A 19,456-nucleotide genomic window follows, 5' to 3' on the forward strand; every position below is an offset into this window, starting at 1 on the left:
TCACTCTTTACAATTTTTTTAAACTGACGCACCATCCCTTGTTCTCAGAAAATCAGCTGGGAAGGAATTGGCACATTTATTCATGTCTTCAATTCCAGAATGGTCTCCAAAGTCCTAGGGAGAATTAAGTGTCCCTCCCAGAGAATCCTGAAAAGTCCATGTGGCACAATTCTGGTTGGCTTCTCAAAAGTCAGATATGTGTGTGTGTGTGTGTGTATGTGTGTGTGTATGTGTGTGTATATAATATAAATCCATACTCAGGATGTCCCAATAGTCTTAGTGTAGTTTTAAGTTTTAAAGTTCAAATGAAGAAGAATGAGATGTGCCCTTTAAACAACTAAGAATTTTGGGACACCCTGAGAGGTGACATATGTGTATAAATACACAATGTATATATATATTATGTATATATATATACACACACACACATATATATATATACATACACACATACATACAATGCATATGTATTGTGCATGTATACATATATGTGTATTGTGTGAATATACATGTGCATATAAATATATATTCCTTTAGCACAACAGTTAGATAATCCTAAAATTCCAGGAAAACACCTTGGTTTTCATTTCTACAGAGCTGGGCTTCCTCACTGTACTTCTCAACTAGGTAGCTACATCCAGTGAAGACTGCTTAAATGTTCATCAGCAACATCATTTCCAGAAAACCTTTCCCCATTCACACACATATTTATAAAGGCAGAAGGGCTCTTCTTTGGGTAGGCCTCTAACAAGGCAATTTGTAATTACTATTAATCATACAAAAGCATCAGGTCCCAGTAAAGTCAGGATACATCTCTTCCTTCTTCATCTGTCTTCTTCTACCAGGGAAAAAATTTATTTCATTCCCCTCAAATTCAATCCCTTATAGTTGCTTTGGAAGTGAACTGAGTTCTGAGGAAATTCTCTAGTAGAACTTGGAGGACTAAGTAGAACTTAAATGACCAGGTTGGAAATCTCAAGAACAACCCGTTGCCTCAGGCCTAAATGACAGTTAATGCAATTATCTTCAAGGTACAACTCTTAAGAACGCTGACCATAGTCACATTCATTGTCTCTTCTTGTTAAATGGCCATTGAAAATTTATTCTTTAATAGCTCAGGCATTAGGGGTGTCTCCTGATAAATAACTCCATCTCTAGAGGCATCACTAAAAAACCCCTGGAGATTCATCCAGGTCAAGTTTCTTCTCTACTTTCCAATCTCAACTTCAAAAAGATCATTCAGTTCCAATCCTGGACAGCAATACCAAGGGTTCTGGACTGAGCCTGACTTGGCAGTTTTTATTCAATATTAGAATGAAAGGAGACACTTGTAAGTCATTCAACAGTTAACAAAAGGAGATTGATTTAGCCATATCAGGAAAAGGATATTCAATAAGGACAGGCATTAAGGATATTCAATAAGGACATGGATATAGGATACTGCAAGGTGAATCAGCTCAGTTTCTGAGCTCAGTTGTCCAACCTGGCCAAACATCAGAATCCTTCTTGAGCTCCTCTTGGCTGTTTGCAATCAATTAACCAGGAACTGATGGTACTAATAGCCTAATCCTGTAGTCTTCTGAGCCAATCAAGTCTTAGGAATGGTTTTTAGTAACTTTTAAGGAAAAATTAGCCTGATTTGCATAGAGGCAGGGAGTTATGATATTGCTTCCCCATGGTGCAATTTTTCTGCCAGTACTTGTACTCTTAGTACTTAGCAAAATGCTAACACACAGTAGCCATTTAATAAATGGTTATCGACTAGACTTGGATACCTAACTCCTGCCTAAGCTGTACATGCACACATAGAGAGCCCAATATGTGCATAGGTGCATATATTTACATGTATGTATGTATATATACATATATATATATCCTGTGCATTTATGGTAGCCCATAGTATATCCTGTATGCAATGTATGTATATGTATATGCGCACAGACATACATATTATTTATCCTAAGTATTTGTGTCATTTTATGAGACACATGCAATATATGCATATGTATGTACATAATACACATGTACATATATACATATCTATAATGTATCATATGCATATCTAATACATAGTATATGTGTGCATAGGTGCGTGTATATATACATATGGTTGTTGTTCAGTTTTCCAGTTGTGTCCAACTCTTTGTGACCCCATTTGGGGTTTTCTTGGCAAAAATAGGGGAGCAGTTTCCTTCTCCAGCTCATTTTACAGATGAGGAAACTGAAGCAAAAAGGGTTGAGTGACTTACCCAGGGTCACACAGTTAGTAAGTGTCTAAGGCCGGATATGAACTCAGGAAGATGAGTCATCCTGACCCTGGTCTTGAACTCTTTCCACTGTACCACTTACCTGCCCTGTACATACACATTTTACACATACATATATGTGTATGTGTAATATATATATATATTCTTTCATTAATGACATTATATGTATGTGCCTATATAAATGTATGTAAACCATATGTCTTTTATGAAATGACTAGAATACTTGGGATCCATTGTCCAGCATGGTATAATTTTGCCTCAACCATGAATCCAGCTGGAAAGGATCCAAGAACAGTTGGAAAAGCATGCATTAGGTCTTTCATAGCCTAGGGCAAGCCTTCATCCTAAACTATGTCTTATCTTTCAGAGAGATCTGCTACAAACATACAGATCTCATCAAGTCATCTTAGAGGGTTGCCTGGGGTACCTGCAATGGCCATATTGTCAAATGTCATGTTGTGTTTTTCAATAATGTATGTTATCTTTGGTTGTGTTTGTCCTTCATTCTCAGAAGACCATGACATCAAGATGACATGATTTGCAGTTGGGCTTGATATTCAGTGCGTTGGTTAGTTTTGCTCAACTGTTTTTTTTCAGGAAGACAATCCATGATTGGGATGAGGGAAGGATGAACTACGTAGAAACCTTGGATGAACAAAGCTGGTACCTTCTCCCCTCCCCTAATCATGGACTGGCCTCCTGAAAGCTGTCCCACAGTCAAGGTATCCAGTTATCAGGATTCACTCAAAATCCTAGCTCTCTAATTAAAGGACATATCTTAAAGAAAAAAGATAATTGAACAGCTTAGCAAAACAATTACCAGAAACTATAAGCAAACTCCACCCCTCCCCCACCACACAAGATTACACACACTCTTCCCCATATCATATCACCTTTCTTTACCTTTTTACCTTTAGCACAAGTAAATACTTGCAAGAAATGATCCTGAAATCAGAAAGACCTGCATTCAAATTCTGCCTTAGACATTTACTAGCTGGGCAAATCACTTAACCTCTTTCAGCTTCAGTTTCCTCATCTGTAAAATAGGGGATAATAATATCACCTGCTTCCCAGGGTTGTTGTGAGGATAAAATGAAATGTTTGTAAAGCACTTTGCAAACCTTATAAATGTGAGTTGTTGTTATCATTCAAGGTTCACTCACAGTCATAGTGGTTATCACTATGAACTCATCTCTCATGGGACTCATCTATCTATCTGATGCTGTTACTGGCTTTTGGCTGATTCAATGTTATAACGGAACTGTAAGCTGCTGGACCTTTCCATTCTTGTTTTTTTTAAAAGTACTTTTCTTTTAATTTCTTTTTCAGACAGTCAGGGTTAAGTGACTTGCCCAAGGTCACACAGCTAGTAAGTGCCAAGTATCTGAAGTCAAATTTGAACTCAGGTCCTCCTGACTCCAAGGATGGTACTCTACCCACTGTGCCGCCTAGCTGCCCTTCCTTTCTACCCTTGTTAAGAGAGAGGTGTTCTACCCTCCCTCCAATTCTTTTTGCACAGAGGTATCAAATTCTTTTATGATGTAAATCAAAGCTACAACTAGGCAAATGATACCCTCAGAATAAACTAGGGTTTATTCAATCAGTCTTTTGAATACCCTGAATTCTATCTGAGAATAAGAAAATTCCGTTAAAAGTCTTTCCACTCTCATAATACCCATGCTGGTTTATACAAATAACCATGAAAGGTACAAATTTGGAGGGGCAGAGGACAGCTAGCAATAAATCCCTGATACACACACACAAATATAAAAACTTTTCAAAGTCTGAAGAGCTATATAAATGTCTGTAATTAATCCCTTCATGGAATACCTTTTGACCATTTTTTTTTGGTTTATCAGCTAGAGGAATCTCCTCAATGATTCTTTTCCCTGACTTCTCTGAGAAGCTAAAAAGGATCTTTCTTTTCTCTCAACACTCACAGCACATTATATATCTCTAATGTCATCTACCACATATTTCCACATATTGTTAAATGTATATGTCTTCCCTACAAGTTCATATGCTCCTTGAGCAGAGAGACCTTGCTTTTGTATCCTTCACTAGGCAATGCACATGATAGATGTTCAATCACTATTTCTTGAGTCAATATTCGGATCACTTCCATCCATTATCTCATCTGATCATTACTGCCGGGGTGCAATGGAAAGAGCCATGATCTTGGACTAAAGAACCCGAGTTTGCATTCAGACTCTGCTACATACTACTTACTTAAACTTTCTGGGTCTCAGTTTTCTTATGTGAAAATGAAGGGGTTGAAGTAGACGACCTCTAAGGTTCCTTGCAGCTCTAAATACCCGATCCTTTGATTGTATGAACTGTTAGGTAGGTAGGTATTATAGGTACTATTTTCCCCATTATACAGCTATGCTCTGTGGTCTTCTATAAAGGTGAGGGAAAATACCAGTGGTTCTTTGTGGATTCTCCCTTGGTCCAAGTCTCTAGATTCTGGGTTGTCTGTAAGGGGGAAAACGAATGGAGTAGCAAATGGGACCACATTCGGTGGCTTCCGGTGGACAGGAGGGGAAGGACTTGATTGGGGGCAGGGGGTGGGAAGGTCCGGGCAAGGTAAGGCCCTATGTGTACAGATCAACCCTAACTGGATAGATCTCAGTCAATCTACATGTGTCTTCCTCCATTAAAGGCCACTTCTCACTCCTTCCTCTAGACCCAGCCCGGCCCCACCCGATCCACACGTGGGTTCCAGCACGTCCGCTCCCAGCCCCCTTGACGTCAGCTTTTCTCCGACATATATAAGGCCCCGCCCGCCAGCACGAGTCGTGCGAGCTTGGGAGCAGCAACCTCTCATCTATCTCAGAACTTTCGCAGCCTGACCAGGTTCGATTTGGGGTATTTTGGGGAAGCAAACGGGGCAGGGAGGGAAAGATGCCAGAGCAACCGGGAGATCAGCGGATCTGGCTCCCACGATGGGGGGGTGCAGAGAGGATTCACATTTGCGGGGGTGGTAGTGGTGGTGGTCTGATTTAGTGTACTGGGGGTCTGGGGGTCCAAAGAGGTCCTGGCTTGAGCCGGCTTGACACTGCCCCAGCCAAGGCATCGGGAGGGGGGTGTGTGAATCAGTTTTGGCCCATCCTGTCTGCCCAGGAATGAGTTACGAGTGCTGGCATAGTCTAGTGCTCTGTTCGGTTTCCATTGACTTGTGGCCCTAGCGCGCCAAGCTCACGTCCCTAGTATTTTCTCCTGTGTCCAGCCCCTAGTTCTCTTGTGTGCCTTTGAGGCAAGCTGGGGCTGCGAGTTCGCACCTGGGCGGGGTAAGAGTCGGAGCCTGTGGCTGGGACTCCCTTTGGGCCTCTGGGCCATGTGGGGATGAATAATCGGACGGATAGACTTACTTTAGTTGCTTTCTGTTCCTGTCTCAGTACTCTCGGAGTGGGGGAGGGGTAGAGAAGCCTTCGGGGACCCTTTGGCCAAATGGCAGCCCCCCAGGAATCTGGGCAAGGGTGGTGCATTTCCCCACTTCGGACGTGCATTTCCGACCCTGAAAGAGCTTGAGGTCCGTGGGGGAGGAGGCGGGCTACTAGAGTGGAAAAGCCCCATCGGCTCAGTCCGATCTGCGAGCCCAGGCTTCCCGAGGAAAAGCATGCTCTGAGGTTGAATGGGTTATTAAGGCAGAGACCACTAAAAGCACACGGAGCTGGGGGAGGGGTGAAAGGGACGTCTCTTTTTCCTGTACCCTCGCCCTGCTGGCCGATTGCTGAAGCGCTGAAGCCTTTGCCTTGCAATGTCCAAAGTCCCAGCAACCCATGCTTTTATTAAACGTCTGTGTGCCAGGTGCCGGAGCTCCAGGATCGACGTGCTCGAAAGATGAGCTCCTTAACTGCAGGATAATCTCCCTTAGGCGAGTGTAGCGTTATAACGGGAGACTTGAGATTTCAAGTTTAAAATCTCCTAGGGGATTTTCCTGCTGTATCGATTTGTAAAATAAAATCGAGTGGAGTCCATGAGGGTTTTTAACCGTTTCCTTAGAGGGAACTCCCCCCCTTTTTTGTCTAGTGTAAATGTTTTTTTACCTCTACTATGTTAGAACCAGACGCAGAAAACTGAATTCAACATTTTATATAATTATCGAGAGCCATCTCATAACCAAATCGATAGCTCTGAATTTTGCAGGCAACCTGTATATTGCCAGAACTTTAGCAATAAATGTTGTTGGTTTAAAGCCTGTTTCACCATCGGTAATTATATGGGCTTTGAATATGAACTGGCATTAATCGGGAGATTTGGGTTCAGATCACAGCCCCTGCAACTATGTTGCGCTGGGCAAGTCACAGTCTTTGCTGGATTATTTCTAGTTCTCTGTAAATGGAAGAGGTTGAACTGATGATCTTTTAAAAGGCTCTTGGAGCTTTGAGTTGGTTTCGAATTACATTTTAAGGCAGAGGCTTGCTTGATAGAGCTTTGGGTGTTGGAGTTTTTGCTTCTTGATATGCCAGTTTCATTTTTTAAGAGTGTCTGCTGTTTGGACAAGATGCATTTGCAATCAAATAACTGTTTGAGTGCCTACTATGTTCCAGGGACTGCCTAAGGCTGTAAATGTCACTTATTATATAGTGTTACTTTTTGTAACATTTAATATATAAAATTTTATACTATATGTAGGATAATAGATAGTATACATATCATGTTCATTATATATAGGGTTACTTTTATGGCATTTATTATAGGAATATATATATTTCTAGGTAACATACGGTATTACATTTAACCACACCCAAAATATGGGCTTTCTGTTTTTTAGTTTATTATTAGATACAACTACACACACAATCCTAAAAGATTCCTCGCCTCTAATTGTGGGAACTGAATCTGAGATGAGGGGTTAGATTTCAAAAGCCCCTTCCTGTTCTACATCCTAAAGTTCTGTGAAATTCAAAGAAACAATTCCTTGTAACCACAGTGCTGTATTTGCAAATACAGTGTGAGTGGAAGAAATTTAATTTTCTCTCGAGTGTTCGAGGCTGGTTTACTTCCTGCAACTATTTCTGAATTTCCTTTGCAGAATATTGCTTCACTATCAGCCTATATGCTTATTGTGGGGTGTGTTGCAATAATGAAATGATTGCTGCAGAATGAAATGGAGAATTTATAGATTCCGGTTTAATACCCTCCTCATAAAATGATTTCCTGGTTGTCCGACCTACATCTTGTTTGAGGCTACCAGACCTGATTCACGTGTCTTCTACAATCAGTTTTTATTGTCTGACTTGGAGGGGAAGTCCCTGCCAAAGGGAGTGGGATTTTAGGGTTCGAGGTGGGGAAATCCATTGAAACCTACTGCATCCTGTTCCTTGAGGTGTCCTGGGCGCCAGAGGGTGGGGTGCAGAGAGGTCTGTTGAAAGAGGAAGCGGGTATCTGGGTATCTCAGAACTCTGAAATTGGGGGGGAGGAGATGGTTATGCTCCTAACTGGAGGCGCATACCACCATTCCCTTTCCCTGTACGAGGCTTAGACCAGTGGAAGCAGAATTCGGCTCCCTTCCAAAGAGAAGCTTGCAAATGGACCATTCGGGGCTCTCCTCTTTCCCCTAATCCCACCCCCACCCCCGCCCACGCAGGCGCAAAGGCAGCCCCCTCTCACTAGAGCGAAGGAGAAGGAAAGAGACACGCATGTGCCATGCTGGTGCCCGACTCTCTGCGGGTCCTGTCCCGTAGACCGTTAATGTCAGTTTCCTTTTACCCACTCTACTGCCCAAATGATCTGCCAAACCGGGCGGTGTATTGTCAGCCACGCAGTGCTGAGAGAACTGGATCAGGAGTGCGCCTCAATTTCTGGGCAGAGACAAAGGCACCAGTGAAATTCGGTTTTACAAAACAGCTCAGAGGTCCATGGGGCAAGATGGCTTCAGGAGGCCACACTTATCAACAAACAACCTTTGTCTGTGTAAAGGCAAAGGTGAGGGGGTGGGAGCCTCCCCATCCCTCCCCCCCAACTTAGACCTTTCGCTTCCCCCTCCATCCTTAGGTCCTTTTTTTGATCTGGTCCCCACCCCCATTTCCCAGGTTTCCTTGTGTTTACAAGCTACATGCTTACAATAGCAAGGGCAGACTTGAGCAAGCCTGCCAATAGTCACTTCAATTAGTATGGTTAAGTAATTTGTGTTGATAATGTGATTAGCTCCAGCAGTGAAATGACATGGGTTTTTCTTTAACCTTCATTCTCCCAGCTATCCCCCCAGCTACCCTCCAAAATGGCATCAACTGTCAAGGATCAGCTTATCTTGAATGTCCTAAAGGAGGACCAGGTTCCCCAGAACAAGATCACTGTTGTTGGGGTTGGTGCAGTTGGCATGGCATGTGCCATTAGTGTCTTAACAAAGGTAAGTAATAGTCCTGTGTGAGTCAGCAGCCTGAAAGTCAAATAGCTTTCAGTTCATTCATAGGAATGATGCCATGTGCTTAGGAGGAGTTGATTCCACAAGCATTTTATTAAATGCTAGGAAGTTAAATAATAAAAGATGAGAAAATAAGGGCAGTTTCTACCCACATGCAGCTTATTCTCTTGAGGGAAGACAGCATCGGCAGAAGTTCACAAAGGGATATAAGTACCATGCAAGGAAGTTTGCATTCAAGCTTCTTAAGTGGGAGGGGAGGAGAATATGATAAAAATCTACATAGTTAATATTACCTATGTAGATTTTTAGATATATAGATTTATTTTATATAAAGTAAGATTTATTTATATCTAAACTAGAGTAGATACTGTGTCCTGTGATAAGAGTTGGTATTCACTGAAGCAAAACCTGCTGTCAACGACAAGGCCTCTTCCCACACTTGCAGTTTACCCCATGACTGTTGTCTATTTGAGCTTGTGAACTCAGTGCAGGATGTGACTGCTTGGGGTTACCTAGAGGTAGGGTTGGGACCCAGGTCTTCTGACTTCAGTGCTAGTATTCTTTCCTTTGCCCTCCTTTAAAGCAGATCATTTCAGCACAGGTATGCCAGTAGTATGAATTTTAAAGCATTCCCTGTTTCCTGTCTTGTATGAAAGAAGGCAGTATGGGGTAATAGGCACAGATATGGTTACTTACCTAATTTACAACATTGTAAAGATCAAAGCTTACACAATTAACTAAAGCACTTTGTTAACAGTAAAATGCATCATAAAGATGTGCTGCTTTTGTGTATTAAGGCCAGTTTTTCAAGCTGAAGGTAAATTCTTACTCAACTGCAAGAAACCTTGTTTTTAAAAGTTGAGTAATGATTTTGGTTTTTTTACCCGGTATCACACACTCAGATATGAAACTGCTTTATTGTTCTTTTCATATTAGAGATAGACAGTAAAGGGATAAACTGAGTGAGTGAGCTATCTTAGTACCAGTTGGCTTAATCAACAGGAAGTTCAAAGTGAGATCATAATAACTCTTAGAAAATTGTTTGAAAAAGAGAAACTAGAGATATTTAATGTAATCAGTCACACATTAAGTCAGTCCTCAACTTGAAAATGAACTTAATTCCAAGTGTGTAAACTGTCTTTTTGGAAATTATGGAATTTTTTCCATAGAAACAATATCGATAAAAGGTAAATTGGGTTGCCAGACTGGCACAAAACACTATTGAAACGTTGCTGCTGAATGGATCTGTACTCTGTATCATCCAACCACCTTTTATAACATTGTTTCTTTAGAAAAGTGGCTTTTAAATTCCCTTTGAAGATTTAAAAAAAACCTAAATTCATGCTACAAATTCTAGTCATCAGGGAAGCTGCATCCTTCAGCCAGGGTTGTGTTTTGTTTTTTTTTTTTACAGAATTTGAGGTTATGAGTACATAGAAGCCACAGTAAGGAAAAAGATTTTATACCCCTTGCAACAGTAGTTGCAATGTTTTGATAATAAAATTCTGCCTTTGGGAAAGACATTGTATAGGGGCTTCTTCAACTCTAGTTCTCAGAGTAATGGCAATGAGGACTCGGCACGGCTTCAGCTGCAGATGGGAAAGTAAAGGGACAGAAGGGAAGCAGCAGCTTATTAATCTGTTATAACATGTCAGGTTTTCAGAAGGTATTTATTGATATCTGGAAATCTCACAGTACCCCCGACAAACTTTCTCAGAGCACTTTGTCTAGATTTTTTCCCCTTCCTTTTCAACTGAATTTTGTTTTATTCTTACTTATTTTTCTTAACTCTCCCATTACTAATAATGCTGGAAGGTTTGCAGAATGCTAACTTCATTGATTCTTAAGACAGTCCTATGAGGTAGGAGGAAAGGAGAAGTGCATTACCCAGGATCACAGAGCTCTAAGGTCTAGCTTTTTGGTAGTATGGCTGTTCCTTCCCTGAAGGTCTTAGTGCCCTCTTTGTGAATTGCCCAGCCCCTTTACCTTCCCCTCCCCCAAAAAATATCATCACAGTTACCAACCTTCTAGTTATAAGTGTCTCTGGTCCTCTGATGGCAAACGGTCACTGGGCCATTTCTTAATGTCTTTCCGGCTTGATATATCTGCCATACTTAACTTGTGGTACACTGAGGAAGCTTTCCAGAATGTAGGGTCATTGTAGAGAATGAGTATAGGATTTGATTCAAGGATCTTGCGCATACATATATATATATATATATATATATATATATATATATATATATAGAGAGAGAGAGAGAGAGAGAGAGAGAGAGAGAGAGAGAGAGAGAGAGAGAGAGAAGGATTTTATCAGTATTTGCTGAATTGAAAATGTCAAGAAACAATTTTCTGAGACGGTTAAAGAAGACATTTCATATATAAACTTTAAATCATGAAAACGTAGAGAGAGAGAGAGAGAGAGTGTGTGTGTGTGAGAGAGAGATTTTTTTTCCTCATGTGCTTAAGGAATGTAGAAAATTTCTTTTAATTGAATTAATTTGAATTAAAATTAATTTAATTGAAAATATCTTTTCCAGGAATTGGCTGATGAACTTGCCCTAGTTGATGTAATAGAAGACAAACTAAAGGGAGAGATGATGGATCTCCAGCATGGCAGCCTTTTCCTCAAAACGCCAAAGATTGTTTCTGGAAAAGGTTAGGGTTTGGTTTGGTTTTTTAACTGAATTTTATTCGTTTCGTTTATGAAGTGTTTTTCTTTCTTCTACCTCCCCCCACTGGGCAAAAAGAGAGAAAACTTTTATAACAAACCCAGTCAAGCAAAACTAACTCCCATATTAGCCACATCCAAAAATGTCTCCTTCTGCATTACTGTATCACCTCTTGCAGTGTTTCATAATGTAATTCATACAACCTAATTTCTATTACCCTGGTGGAAAGTAATTCCTAGGAGTTCAAAGATTTATATTTTTACCCAGAATAGGTGGCATTGGAGCATTTTGGCATTGATTCCTGTTAGATAATTAATTACTACCTATTTCATTTTCCTGTAAAGTTTTTGAATTAAGATAGTTTATCCATGGTATGGAAAAGATATAATTATCACCTTTTCCACCCAGACAATTGTAGGTTTTACATGTATTTAATTATGTGTAAATGTTTCTAAGCTAACTTGCTGTGTTGACATGATGTCAGTTTCACTTTGAATTGGAAATACAAAAAAGTCAAGGTTGCAGGAAATTCAAGGGATGTATATGTAAGAGTTTGTAGGCTATCAGATTTTTAACAATTCTTACCTATTATTACGCAAAATAAGACTAAATTTGTCCCTTCCACATCCCAGGGGTTAGGAGCATGGCCCTGCCATTTTACCCCCTCAATCTGGAAAATCCTCTAAAAATTTTTGGTTCTCCATTCCTACCGGAGAAGTCTGAATTTTTTCTTTTTCTTAGTACCTTATCTGGGTTGGTATTATGTGATACTATACATATATTTTAAGCATTTGAATTTCTAAACTTAGAAAATGTGTCATCTGCAGCTTCTGCAAAACTGAAAAATTTCCATTTAATTTCTTCTGCTGACCCTCCAATATGTTAAAACCGTGATGGGGAAAGTCAAGATGTGGAAGGAATTGTGTTTTATGTATTATTTTCCCCTTTTCTTTAGACTATAGTGTGACTGCAAACTCAAAGCTGGTCATTGTTACGGCTGGGGCACGTCAACAAGAGGGAGAAAGTCGTCTTAATTTGGTCCAGCGTAATGTGAATATCTTTAAATTCATCATTCCTAATATTGTTAAATACAGCCCTAATTGCAAGCTGCTTATTGTTTCCAATCCAGGTAAGATTTATTTGACTTGTAAGACATCTTTTAATACAAACTTGGCTAAAATTCAAAATTGAACTATGGTAAATCTTAAGAGAGTCAGTCATATTGTAAAAATATATTTTTAGTTTCCATTTTTCTTAGGATTTAATTTCTATTTTTTAAATAGTTATACCTTGGTAAAATCACAATATAGTTTCATGAAGTTTAAGTGGGGAATCCTGGTGTTAATGTATGATACTTCTGTTATAATCTTTTATGCCAGAGAGTTACACAGGATTATACTAGACCACACCTTTATATAAATGTTTGATAGGTTTGTTGTATTGTAGATACTACAGGGTACCAGGAGTATTGATTAGGCATAATTTCTATCCTCAGAGCAATTATCTGCCAGGGGACATTAACATTTATATTGTCTACGTTTTTTCTTCACAGTGGATATTTTGACATATGTGGCCTGGAAGCTAAGTGGCTTTCCTAAAAACCGTGTTATTGGAAGTGGTTGCAATCTGGATTCTGCCCGTTTCCGTTACCTAATGGGGGAGAGACTTGGTGTCCATTCTTTAAGTTGTCATGGATGGGTCCTTGGGGAGCATGGAGACTCCAGTGGTAAGAATATACCACTCTCCCATAAAACGCAGCAAATTCTAAAAGATGTCAAGGATTTTATGTTAAATGAAATTTTAAAGCTGCTTAGAACTACATCTGTGAGGTCTTGTTTATCTGTAAGAAATGATCTATAAGAACACCCTATCTTTTCTTAAGGAATGGGCTAAGTTTTTGGCATTATTATCTACAGTTTATCTGGCAAAAAGTGAAACTTTTCATGAGTACAGCTTTTACTAACTTGATTGCAATGGTCAGCGACACTTGTGTTTATATTTTACTTGAACTAGCTAGCTCTGAAAAGGTCAGCCTTGTAATCCAAGTAGGATATGATTTATGGGACTGAATTTTACCCATATCTATAATAGCTGTCTTTTTCTGGAGAAATATGATACAGTCAGTGGAAAGAAGACTTGGTTTGGATTCAGAAAATTTCCAAGTTCAGATGTTGTCTCTATTAATTACTTGCTGTGTGACCATGGCGAGTTTATCTCCTAGAGAACCTATTTATATTCAGGAAAGGAATGGTAATTCTCACTCATGGGATTGTCCTGAGAAAAGTACTTAAACTTTAAGGTAGTATATAAATATAGGCTGTTAAAACATTTGAAGTATGTTGAATATCTATTCAGGGAACCCCTAAAAATGCTTATTTAACTGAGTAGTCAACTATCCAAACGATTTGCTTTTTTTGAAGTGGGGGGCAACACACAGAGGTTAGAAATACCATCAACTCAAGATCATTGGAGGTAAAAATATAGTAGATTATTCCTTAATAATTAGTAGAAACTTAGTAGAAATTACTCCTACTTCCTTTCTTTGATAAGGGGGTTAGATGATGCTCAGGAATAAGGAGCTATAGACAACTCACATAAGTAAATGAAACTGGAACACCTTTGGTATAGGATTAGGAGGATATTTTTCAAAAAGCAATGAACATTGATAGCATTACAGGTAATACGTTTATTTAGTCTAGTTGCATACAAATCATAACCATTCTTAATTTAAAAAAAAGTATATTGGTAGTTATATCTACAAATTATTACATGGATTATGTAAGGAACAGCATTGCATTTCTTTAAGGATGTTCTTAGAATGAAAAAGGGGTAGAATTAGGAGGAAAATACAAAATTAAAATTAAGCTGTCATTACGAATAGAATGCTTGGATATTAATTTCCCTGTGTTGGGACTTTTTCTTTTTAGTTCCTGTGTGGAGTGGTGTGAATCTTGCTGGTGTGTCTCTAAAGAACCTTCATCCTTCTTTGGGAACTGATTCTGATGCAGAAAATTGGAAAGATGTTCATAAACAGGTGGTTGAAAGGTGAGTAAAGGATCTCTTAATACTTTAGCAGCATATTTTTTTTTTATCTTTGTAAAACATGAAATTCCATTTTTCATTTGAATGATTTTATATAGGGGGGGAAAACGCACAAAAAAATCCAGTAATTTTTTTTGTTTGTTTAAGAAACTTCAAAAGTCAAAGACTTTTAATGGATTCATCATTTTATCAGTGGTGTCACCTTTGCCTTATCCTGTAGGATTCTAGTTCATTTTTTTCCCACATAAATGCTCCAGAGATCTCTGGTCTCATGGTGGTCATCATTGTTTTCAAACATTTTTAGGTAAAAGGAACAAGTAAGCTTATTTGACTTTTTGTGCAGCATGAGTTTTATCCTCAACAGAACACACAAAAATAATATGGTACGAAACAAAAGCACCAAAAATTTAATTTAAATAGCTCGTAAATAATGTTGGGGTGGATTCTTTGGATAGGGAAGATTTCTGCTTTGTAGCTTTATGTGTTATAACTGTTTTTTGAAAGCTGTGTTTTCTGTTCAATCTGTCCCCCAATAATTAGTAACTTTTTATTGCTGGCAGTGCTTATGAGGTAATCAAACTGAAGGGCTACACTTCCTGGGCCATTGGTTTGTCTGTGGCAGATCTGGCAGAAAGCATTATGAAGAATCTTAGGAGAGTGCATCCAATTTCCACCATGATTAAGGTAGGTATCTGTTACAGGTAAATGGTTTTAAATGGTTTTTGGTGTATTTTGTTTTTTGAGTGATTCTACATATAAACAAAAGTTAATAGTCATGACTATAGATTTCAGGACTTCACAAGGTTAAGTGAATAAGTGTTTTATTTTGGTTAAGAGCATTAGAATACAGGTACACTGACAGGCTAGAATAGCAGAGTGAATCAAGATGAAATATAACCAAGATAAATATAAAATCCTGCTGTTGGATTTACAAAATCAACTCCACAGATATTAGAGGAGATGTGGCTGGAAAGTAAGACTGTTCACATGTTAAGGTTTGCACAGAGCTTTCCTCTCAATCTTGTGAGGCAGGGAGTAGGAGTATTTTTGTCTCCCATCTTACAGATGAGGAGACTGATGTTCTGAGGGTAAGTGCCTTATTCCTGTTGAACCTGAGTCTTAGGTATTTTTTCTAGTGTGCTGCAGGCCCCAGAAAAACACTTGTAGGTCTCAGTAATATATAGTGAGTGTCTAGAAGTGAATGGAGGTGACAAGTTCCATTGTGCTCTGCCTTAGACCACATGTGGAATAGTGTACATTCTGGGTATGCTGTGTTTTAGAAAGGATGTGATTAGCAAGCTCAAGAGCAGCATTTTCTTAAACAGCTGAAGAAGTGCTAAAGGGGTTGAGTGGGAAAAGCCCCACTCCTAGAACGTGTCCAGAAGAAGAGGGCAGAATGAAGAGAAAGCCATGCAAGCACTGGTTGAAGGAATTGTGCCGTGTTCTGTGAAAGAGGATGAGGTTTGTTCTGCTTGGTCATAGAGGTCAGAATTAGGACTAAGTTCAAGGCAAGCAGATCTGCTAGCTAAAAATAAGGTGCTTGTGGCAAACAGGGCAGAAGCAGTGGTGGTAGTGAGCCTTCCAGTTCTTGTCCAGGATGTTCTAAATGGTATTTCTGATTTGGGGAAAGCTTAAACTATCAGAGGTACTTTCCAACTTAGTAATTCTTAGTTCACAAAATAGGAAGAATGTCTTTTGGGCATGCTGCCAGTTAAAATAAACAAATCATAGTTATATGGTTATAGAAATTTAACAAATTTGCTTTGCTCAAAATTCCTTTTTCATAGGGAACATTTCATTGAGATTAAAAAAAAGGCTTCAGCTTGCAAATTGCATTTTGGTTGTATACATTTAGAATAGAAATGAAAAAATGTCTAATCTGCTAAGTAGTGCACAAAAAGAAATATAAAATGTATGGACAGTGTTATCAAGTTAAACTAGAATGTATATGCACACCTATCATTAAAAATGTACTTTAAAAAGAAAACGTTGAAATTCAGTACACAGTAATAAAATGTAAAAACCATGTTTATGTGGTTATATATAACCTGTACTAGTGTTTGTTAAATAGATTGGGAAGGGCTGATAATTAGACTTGCTTGTTGATGGTGATCATGCTCTCTGCAAGCCCATCTTAGGCTAAAAAAAGCCAGTTAAACAATTCCATCTGCCTTGTTGCATTTATAGTTGACCATTGGGCAGAGTAGAAGACACCAGAATGTGGTATGAAAGAAAATATGATCTAATTTTGTCTTGCAGGGCCTATATGGCATTAAAGAGGATGTCTTCCTTAGTGTCCCATGTGTCTTGGGGCAGAATGGCATTTCAGATGTGGTGAAGGTCAACCTGAATCCGGAGGAGGAGAGCCGTTTAAAGAAGAGTGCAGATACTCTTTGGGGAATCCAGAAGGAGCTGCAATTTTAAAGCCTTTGAATGTGCTGCCATAAAGAGAACAGGACAGGGGTTGAGGGGTTATGTATGATCTGCTTCTCAGATAGACCAAATCCTTCCTCTGATTAGCGACTAAACACCAGAAGTGTAAAACCTGTGAACACACTCTAGTTTCTTCCTAAAGTTAGAAATGGGCAATAGAACCCTGTTGTAGTTTGCATATGATGCTGAATATGACCTGTATAGTCTCAGTGGTTGGTGTCAAGCAGAGCCAGTGGCCCACAGGTATATAAACTACCTGCTTTGTGTGTAGGTGCTACAAGTTCCCTTAGGTCCAGAAGACAACACTCCTGGATACAAAACTCCATACAGTAGTAATTCTTTATTGATGCATTGATTACCTTTGTGCCTCCCCTCCATTAGGGCACTACAGCATGGCCCCCATGTATCACCTTTCTAGAGGACCTGATTTTGTCTGCCTATATATATATATCAATAGCTGTAAATTTCCATATTATATAAAAAGATCTGTATGTGTACAACAACACAACCAATTCCTCAAGTGTCATACTAACCCTAAATACTGAATAAACAACAAATAACTGATTATCTTTGTTGAATTATTTTATTCCGTTTTTGGCTATGTTCAGATGTTGCTCAGTCCTAGAAAAGAAAAACCTGTAGAGATCAAGATCAGAGGGGTAAAACAGGTCAGCATTGGCACAGACACTTCAAGAGATGTGTAATCTCATCAATGTGGGTATCATTTCCCCTTCTGACAATGTGATTCATGACCATTCATGTCTTCCTGTCTTGAGTAACTCTTTCCCATGTCCTGTAAATCTGGGATCTGCTTAATATGTTAGGAACTTTCCTCTAGATTTTCTGACATCAAGTGGATGCCAATGGAATACATATGCTCATTGGTTATCCTTTTTTCTCACTATAAGACCAGTGTTCCTTTCAAAATTTTTCTTGATAGTTTCAGTAATGTAGAATAGGATCTTTTCAAAAAATTACTTTTCCCCATACAGTATTTTTTTAATATATATTATATGTGTGTACATGTAATAAACTGCTTTGTTTGATTCCCTCCTGTACCTTCCCTCTTTCCATTTGTGCAACTTTTAAGATGGTTAGTTGATTTTACACCCCCATATCACTGCCAATCAACCTAACACCCAAGTATCAGCTCATCTTTTTTTTTTTTTTTGTCATACATTTCTCTTGACAAGAAATCTTGCATCAATTTCTGCATTATTTTTCCTTCGTAATGTTGGCAGTGAATTCTCTATATGTACCTTTCTGTTGCCCTCTGAAGGATCCACAATTTCAGTTGCTCCTTATTGAAAATATTGCACAAAGAGCGTAAGTGAAATCTTGGGTGTGAATTAACTTCCAGTTGAGTATAAAAAGAGTTGAGGAAGAACAGGGATCCTCAAATAGCTTTCTACAAACAGTTGAGAGCCTACTACATGCAAAAGCCCTGTGGTAAACTTTCATGTTTTTTTTCCCCTGGGGAAATACAAAGAAATACTACATGTTATAAATTTATAAGAGGTTCAAAGAAGGAAGAGATTACTTCTGGATGAGGACAGCAGGAAAAAAGATCAGGGTTTCATAGAGGAGTATTTTATCTAGGCCTTAGGCTTTTTAACAAATAGGATATTAAGGGTGAGGCACAGCAGACAAGGAAGAAAGGGAATAAAGGATGTGGAAAAAACCTGAGGAAAAAAAAGTATGCCAGATCTGGGCACTAATTTTTTTCTGCCTGTATACCTCTTCCTCATTTTCCTCTATAAAATGACAAGAGCTGATATAATCACTGAGGTTAAGGCCTATGATCTTGGGAACAAACGTCAATTTTAGCAATCTTAGCAAAGCAGATATAGATGTGTTCTTGACAATTCTAGGTCTCCTGTCGAATATCTTTTATCTACATATTTTAAGATTTTTTTTTAAACAGTTATATGCTTACATAGTATTTAAAATCAAGTCCTATCCTACTGAGAATCAGTGGTACCTGTGAGGTCAGATTTGTCAATTTGCTAAAAGTGCCAAGTTCACCTGATCAGAAGTAAAGGAAACAGTACTAGGAAAATGATAGAGTAAGGAAATCCAACTGGACCCCAAAAAAGAGACAGGAGAAGGCGAGAGATTATAAGTATGTTGTCTGACGGATGTTTTATTCAGTTTGCTGATTTTTTTCTTTGTTATAAGGAATGGCAGAGAACACTTTTTAAAGTTCCCATTATGCACACTCTGGAATATGCGTTGCTCTCCAACTTTTTGAGTTCTGAGACAAAACACCAAAAAACCTCCCAAAATAAAATTCTTGCTCTCCAGGCATTTTAATTACACTTAAAATTTCAAGAGGAGCTGCAACAATCAGGGGTTCAAGAAAGGCATATTCTAGCAAGAGGTCCCTGAAATGCGGTCTTGTATTAATTCTAAACTGAAACATTAAATCAAATTAGCCCTCCCGGATGCACATTCTCTGCTTTAAAGAAAGGGAGGGCTCTGAGGCTTTTCTCAGGTCTCCAAGGCGCTTTGCCCTCTCCAAACAAGCTGATAAAGCACGTGAGTATCTCCAATTCTGGGACGAAGGGAACGGGACACGAAGGCTGCCCCCTAGCACGTGGAGACACTCAGAGGGGGCGCAAGAAGGGGCCCCCAAAATACTCCAGCCTGTGGGGGGAGCGTGGCAATGCCCATCA

At 39.1% G+C, this 19,456-nt stretch overlaps 1 protein-coding gene across 2 annotated transcripts; it reads left to right on the plus strand.

Annotated features, from left to right (window-relative positions):
- The first annotated feature begins 4,846 nt into the window (after nt 1-4,846).
- On the plus strand, nt 4,847-17,346 carry LOC140510774 (L-lactate dehydrogenase A chain). 2 transcript variants are annotated; one of them, XM_072619658.1, is made up of 8 exons: nt 4,847-5,123; nt 8,470-8,622; nt 11,175-11,292; nt 12,262-12,435; nt 12,859-13,032; nt 14,234-14,351; nt 14,909-15,032; nt 16,608-17,346. In XM_072619658.1, exons 2-8 carry the CDS (start codon nt 8,494-8,496, stop codon nt 16,770-16,772), a joined length of 1,002 nt encoding a protein of 333 aa, XP_072475759.1. In that variant the 5' UTR covers nt 4,847-5,123; nt 8,470-8,493; the 3' UTR covers nt 16,773-17,346. The 2 variants fall into 2 exon arrangements, with proteins under 2 accessions (XP_072475759.1, XP_072475758.1); XM_072619657.1 differs by lacking the exon at nt 4,847-5,123 and adding an exon at nt 7,666-8,198.
- The last annotated feature ends 2,110 nt before the right edge of the window (nt 17,347-19,456 follow it).

The sequence above is a fragment of the Notamacropus eugenii genome, chromosome 6 (genome assembly GCF_028372415.1).
Source record: "Notamacropus eugenii isolate mMacEug1 chromosome 6, mMacEug1.pri_v2, whole genome shotgun sequence".
Taxonomy (NCBI): Eukaryota; Metazoa; Chordata; class Mammalia; order Diprotodontia; family Macropodidae; genus Notamacropus; species Notamacropus eugenii.

Bases quoted from the DNA above. Each gene is read 5' to 3' on its own strand.
- LOC140510774 (XM_072619657.1), top strand. From the start codon at position 7,920: ATGCTGGTGCCCGACTCTCTGCGGGTCCTGTCCCGTAGACCGTTAATG. The intron at 8,623-11,174 runs GTAAGTAATAGT...TATCTTTTCCAG, and splicing joins CCATTAGTGTCTTAACAAAG to GAATTGGCTGATGAACTTGC. The intron at 14,352-14,908 runs GTGAGTAAAGGA...TATTGCTGGCAG, and splicing joins CATAAACAGGTGGTTGAAAG to TGCTTATGAGGTAATCAAAC.